Source organism: Dipteris shenzhenensis, chromosome 3 (genome assembly GCF_047967505.1).
Source record: "Dipteris shenzhenensis isolate YYH24624 ecotype China chromosome 3, Dip_SZ_1.0, whole genome shotgun sequence".
NCBI classification, from domain to species: domain Eukaryota; kingdom Viridiplantae; phylum Streptophyta; class Polypodiopsida; order Gleicheniales; family Dipteridaceae; genus Dipteris; species Dipteris shenzhenensis.
Window position 1 is genome coordinate 46,427,829 of NC_141598.1, and position 6,000 is coordinate 46,433,828.

Sequence of the window (6,000 nt, forward strand, 5' to 3'; positions counted from 1 at the left end):
CAGCTTCCTTGCATTGAAGGTTTGTAACTCAATATATGCTATACACATTCAGTGTGGGCATATGCTTTTAAGCCTGTCATGAACTTTGTAGGACTATGTACGACACTTTCATGGAATAGTAGTATCAATGCCCTTCTGAGAGCCCCCTAATGAAGGAGCTTGAGGGATGGGATTTAGAGAAGCTGTAAGCGCAGAGATAGGACTGTCATATCCTTTTTAAGTTTCCCCTCGTAAGCCCACCCTTGTTTAGCACTTCAGGCTGGCAGAACTGCACCCATGTCAGCTAGCATAGGCCCCATGAAGAACAGCAAATGTCGCTGACATAGGCCCCTGCATGGCAAATATATGGGTATTAGCTGGTGAAGGGTATGTAAGAGGCAGGAGAGAATGACCCATTTATATTGTCTGCTGGTTGGCAGATCTACAGCTTGCCAGCGCAACTGGTCAGCAGCAACAGGACTAGTTTGGCTTGGCTTACCTCTAATGAGGTCAGTCGGTCCAGGGGGGTCTGCAGACCCTATATAGGCGGGGCACAAAAAAATTCAGTTTACAAGTCTTGCCAGTCCACTGGGGCACCACATGTAAGCATGCAGGAAAGCATAGAAGATATGCAACCTTTAAGACCAAGGTTATGATTTACAACATCTCAAGCGCAGCATTGCACTGACACAGTCAGTCTCCCTTACCAGGAGGGAAAGGGAGAAGGGGGCGTAGCTGTGTGCACTGCAGGTGGTGGGCAGGTTTTGATATACACATCCACCTACATATTCTATATGCTGTACATCCTAACGCACTCTGACACACAAGCCTGCCATGTCACTCCATCCAAGAGGAGTGAGTTTGCTATTATACAAAAGATCCCACACAATCAGGGTTTCTGGAAAACATGTCTCTTTCCAATCCAAGAGTGTGAACAAACCAAGCTGGAAGACCTTGCAAGTAGGACATCTTTTGGAATAGATGAAACAGCAGATTTGAGATCGAATCAATTGAGCAGCAATCCCAGCACGGATAAAAGAAATTTCAAACTGCCAAATATGCACAGCGTCTATTCATTACTACAACCAATTCGTGGCAGAAGGGTGAATAGAGTAAGCTAACATACACCCTAGCTTTAGAAGTGGATCCTTTTCCAAAAAAGAACTTTAGAATCTCTAGATATGATGCGACTCCACACATTAGTTTAAAGTACCAATGATCTTGCAAGATCTCTTACAGACATCTTTACGGTACTAACAGAGTTCCATATGCTTCCACAGACAGCAGAATCCAGTAGCAGATCAGCTTTCCAAAAAAAAAAAAAAAAACTATAGCCTGTCCTACTCGGCTGTGCTTAATCCAAAATCCCAGCATGTCCCCAGTAGACCTAGCCATGATTCTATAGGAACACATCCGCCATTCCCAGACGTACAATGATCCGTTAATGCCTCGGTCTTCCCCTTGGAGGAGGGGGGGTTGGATTAGGGTTCGTACTGATTCCAAATATATCCTTGTCAGGTGGTGCAAACTCAAGTTTCTTCATGGAGACTATATCACGACCCCCTCCAACGCCTGTGATACGGACCGTTAACTCCTGCCCCACCTTAAATAACGTCTCCAGAAGAACCACCCCACCCGATATGCCTATATCTGCTGCTGGAAGATAAGCTGTTCTGCCGCTAGGCATCTTTAAGAAATAACCGACGGGAATTACCGACGTGATAATAGCCTGGTGAGTGTCTGGCATGCCTTTTTCGAGAAGCTTATGCGGCGCCAGATCAACTTTCTTTGATTCCTCCTCAAAATCTGGGTTTCCTCTTCCAGAATTCATACGCATCATCCTCTTTTCCGTCACGCTTACAAAGTTCCTCACGAGCAACTTCCAAGGTCGATCGGTCAGGCCCCCTGATACAGCCGTGCGGGAGGTTTGCAACAGCTCGGAAGTTGGGCAGGAGGCCCTCTCCGCGTTGACATCGTCCCGGACACATGTGGCAAAGCCTCTTTCAAACATAGGAGCCACAGTGGCCGAAAGCCTTCGCTCCACAAGGAGTCTGGCATTCTTCACTGTCGATGTAGCTACCGTCCTCATGGCGGAGACCTGGCAGAGAGATGGATGTGCAGTAAAAGTAAACAAGATCAAAAGCCTCTGAAGCAGTGAACGAAAAAAACGGGAAGGGAGATGAAAGCGTACAAAGAGCAAGAGCAATGCAGCAAGACAAAACAGGGACGATGGCAGAAACGGGAGAGGAGGAGGAATCAAAAAGAAAAGAAACTCTGATTTACGAGGACCCAGAGCTGAAAGAGAGAGAGAGAAACAGACCTGAGGAAGAAAGAGCGGCTGCAGCTGTCGGCCTTACAGAGAAATTCAGCAGAGCCCCAGTTCCTCCTTTCCAACCCTTTATCTTCCCCCTTAAACCCTAAGCCCTTCTAGAATCCTCTTTTGCCAACCCTTCCTTTACATTTCATTTCACTTTTCACCTCATCTCTCTCCCTTAACTAAACTCATTAATTTGTCTCTTTGCTTTCTCTACTCTTAACCCAGTTAGGGCCTATTCCCACTAGAGTATATAGTTTCTCTCTCAAAATTCCTAGAGTATATCGTGGAATGCATGTGATATCGGTGAAATAATATTTTTCCTTTGCAGGTGTAGCACCTGGACTTGTTTGGATGCCACTTATTCTTGCTTCCGTCTCAAATTCCCGTTACATTGAACAATTTTGTCCTAGTTAGGGCACACTAGTTAAGGCTCTTAATGGCATGTTCACATAATTGTGCAATCCCGTTGGCATTTAGAGAGTCTAGTTAAGTTAAATCTCGTAATGGCCCCTAAAAAATTCTTGTAAATTTAACCCCTTCAAAATAGGTACTTTAAGGACTTTTATGAAGAGAAAGAAGTTGGAATGTAATACTTTAATGGTTAACTTAAGGGTGAGCAATGGGAATGCGACTTTACGCAAGATTCTTGTTAAGAAATTTTCATGGTCAAGATCAACTCGGAACTATACAACATGGGTACTCATTTGAAAGGCCTTGAAAAGAAGAATCCATTGTGACCTTAACTTTAAAGGACGGACTTTGGATTGATGAGATAAACCATTTTGTATGAAAAATACCCTGGAATTTTTTGTTAGGACCACTTAGTGCATAACAAAATGGGTTACCAAAGGGAATGCAATTCCCTTGTTAAGGTTAACTTTAACTTAACTAAATCAGTTACGTTAAGATCACTAACATAACCTATCTCGTAGTGAGAATAGGCCCTTAGGCTAAGGTCTTATCGCCTTGAATTTGATGCGCGTTAACCCTCACCCTGCCTCTCTCCCTTCGCCGCTCTCCCCCTTCTCTTAGGCTTTGCTCCCCTCCCTTTGTTTGCTCTGCCTCAGCCCCCTCCCTCCCCTCCATATATACTCGCTCAGGGCAACCACGAAATTTCTCGAATCAGCATCTTGAAATCTCACGAACTTTCTCGAATCAACCAGCATGTTCCCCCACTGCCCTCGAATACATTAATCAACACTACACCTTAATCGACACTCATCAGCTTAGGTTAATTGACACTTAGGCATCGAGTGACAAATACTAATGCCAATTTTCCAAGATCGTGGGCTCCCATTATGTTTCAAGGTCTCGAATTCATTTCCAGCATTCCCATCAAACATATCTTCTAACTCACACATCCCATCCCAGCTTGAGCACTGCCATCGTCTCTCTTCCACGTCTCGAGAGTCGCCATCACACCTCGAAGATGGACCGGACACTAAGCTGTAACCTGGAAAATGTTAGCCATCGCTATCCCTGTGGTGGTCCCCAGGACCCAAAATCTCAAATGGCTCGCGCCGCTCCCATCACTCGCCATTTGATTTTGGGGAAATGCCTCCCTTGGGCATTTCCCTCATGTCATCATAATCACTTGCAGGTGTTTCACCCTCGTCCCCCAAGGAGTAGGAGTTTCTATTCATCCCTCCATCCATCTATCAATCCATCCATCCATCCCTCTATCTATCCATCTATCCATCTATCTATCTATCTATCTATCTATCTATCTATCTACCCGTCCATCTACCTATCCATCTATCAACAATCAATCTATCTATATCTTTCCATATATCTATCTATCCATCTATCTACCTTTATAAGACTAGAATATATCCAAGCTTAATTGAAGTTCGAGCCATTAGGGATCATCTTCTTCTTCTCCCTTTTCACTTGGAGGCTCGGTGCACCATCCAAATAATCATAAAGATTCCAAAAAGAAAAGGAATCCAAAAACTGTGCAAGTGTAGTGATAGTGGAGCTTGCAAATAAATCTTCAGAGAAATCTTCTTTCTGTGGCACGACTTGTTGATCTTGGTCTCTTTATTGGCTTTGACCACACACAATGTCGGATTGAAAAAGATGGACATACCATAGCAATTGCTCCTCAGAATGGTAACCTCTTTCAACTTTCCTTAAATGATGATATTGCTAATGTGGTTACAGCCCCTGGTGATCTGGACTTCAAGCTATGGCATCATCTTTTTGTTCATTCGGATTTTGCAAAGTTACTTGCTATAAATCGTCATGATCTTATGGATGGTATGAATCTCCCAGCTCATCCTCACATGGGCCTCTGTGAATATTGTGCTCTTGGCAAGCATCATCAAAAATCCTTTCATGCATCTACTTCAACTCATTCATATGCTTTATTGGATCTTGTTCACACTGATATATGTGGACCTTTTCCTCCATCGAACTGTTTATACAGGTATTTCATCACTTTCATTGACGATTGGTCAAGATATACATATTTCAGCATACAATAGGATTATCATGATCCCTCTTTGAATGGTCAACACAGTGCCATGTCACTCACATAATAAACCACTCTCTTGTAACATATATTTCAGCATACAATTAATACCTTCTCATTTCTTACTTTCTCCCTGGTCACCTTTGCCTTGCTATGAGGAGCAGTTTCATTGTTTTGTCTTCTTGGGGATGACAATCCTGGTGATGACCCTTGGTCTCCTGGCTAGAGAGGATCTCATGGTAGCTCTCACAATTCCCACAGCCATTCTAATTTCCCTCTCCCTAAAGGACAAGCAACAAGTGTAGATTGCAGTTCAGTCTTTGCATGAAGAGCATTGGTGGGCCGCCTCACACCCATAAGAAGACAAGTTTGAGATTGTATCTAAGCGAGCTTAGCACTAGAGTGTGACAATATCTAAGAGGTCACCATCTATGCGAGAGGAGTCTTTCTTCTCTAGATAAGCTCCCCTGATATCACTGAGGCCTTGGTAGAGTAGAGTTTAATTTTCCTCAGTCCTCATCTAGTGTTCTTTATCAGGCTTCACAATGGATGACAAGGATTTGACGCACCATGTTCCATGCTTCTAAGTGACCCTCACGTTCCCTGGCCTCTCACAGGAGTACTACTCCATTTTGACTTCTATTGGAGGAATGTTCGGCATAATGCTAGAGTCGTTGTCCATAGTAGCCTCTATGCTGGTAGATGATGGGGTCTTGTAGCTCAAGGTTATAGAAAACTAGAGGAGATCTTCCTCAAGACCTTGGATGGGGGCACTCTCCATCATAGGAGGGTCAAAGTTTATAGACTTTCAAGCAATGCTTATGCTGTAGATGGGTAGGGCAGACTTGCCCATGCATTACAAATAGAGCCATTACCACCTTATATAGGAGAGTAGTGGGAGGGCCGTCCGACTAAACCTCTACTCCCAAATAGAAATCAGCATACATTTGAGACTTCTTGTCGTTGAGCCTTTTGATGGAGTAGATCAAAGAAAATTTGAGTAAGCATGCTGCAAAGAAGTGCGAACATCGAGCATGCCACCATCAATAGTTGGAAAGGATGGGCCCCTCATTAGCTACCACACCGTAGGAGGAGCAGGCAAAGGGAGCCCCCCCAAGTTAACCTCAGACACTTGAGGGGGAGAGGACTTCTTCGATCTTACAGTAGACTCGAATCATGCCGCAAGGCTTTTGCTAGGCCCCTAAGTCCACTACGGGTCTAGGCATTGGAG

The 6,000-nt window shown here is 44.2% G+C and overlaps 1 protein-coding gene across 1 annotated transcript; it reads right to left on the reverse strand.

The window, feature by feature from the left end:
• Positions 1-1,161: 1,161 nt before the first annotated feature.
• On the reverse strand, positions 1,162-2,439 carry LOC147903892 (uncharacterized). The gene is made up of 2 exons (XM_087401958.1): positions 2,300-2,439; positions 1,162-2,077 (listed from the first exon to the last, which is right to left on the reverse strand). Exon 2 carries the CDS (start codon positions 2,066-2,068, stop codon positions 1,421-1,423), a length of 648 nt encoding a protein of 215 aa, XP_087258084.1. The 5' UTR covers positions 2,069-2,077; positions 2,300-2,439; the 3' UTR covers positions 1,162-1,420.
• Between the last annotated feature and the right edge of the window lie 3,561 nt (positions 2,440-6,000).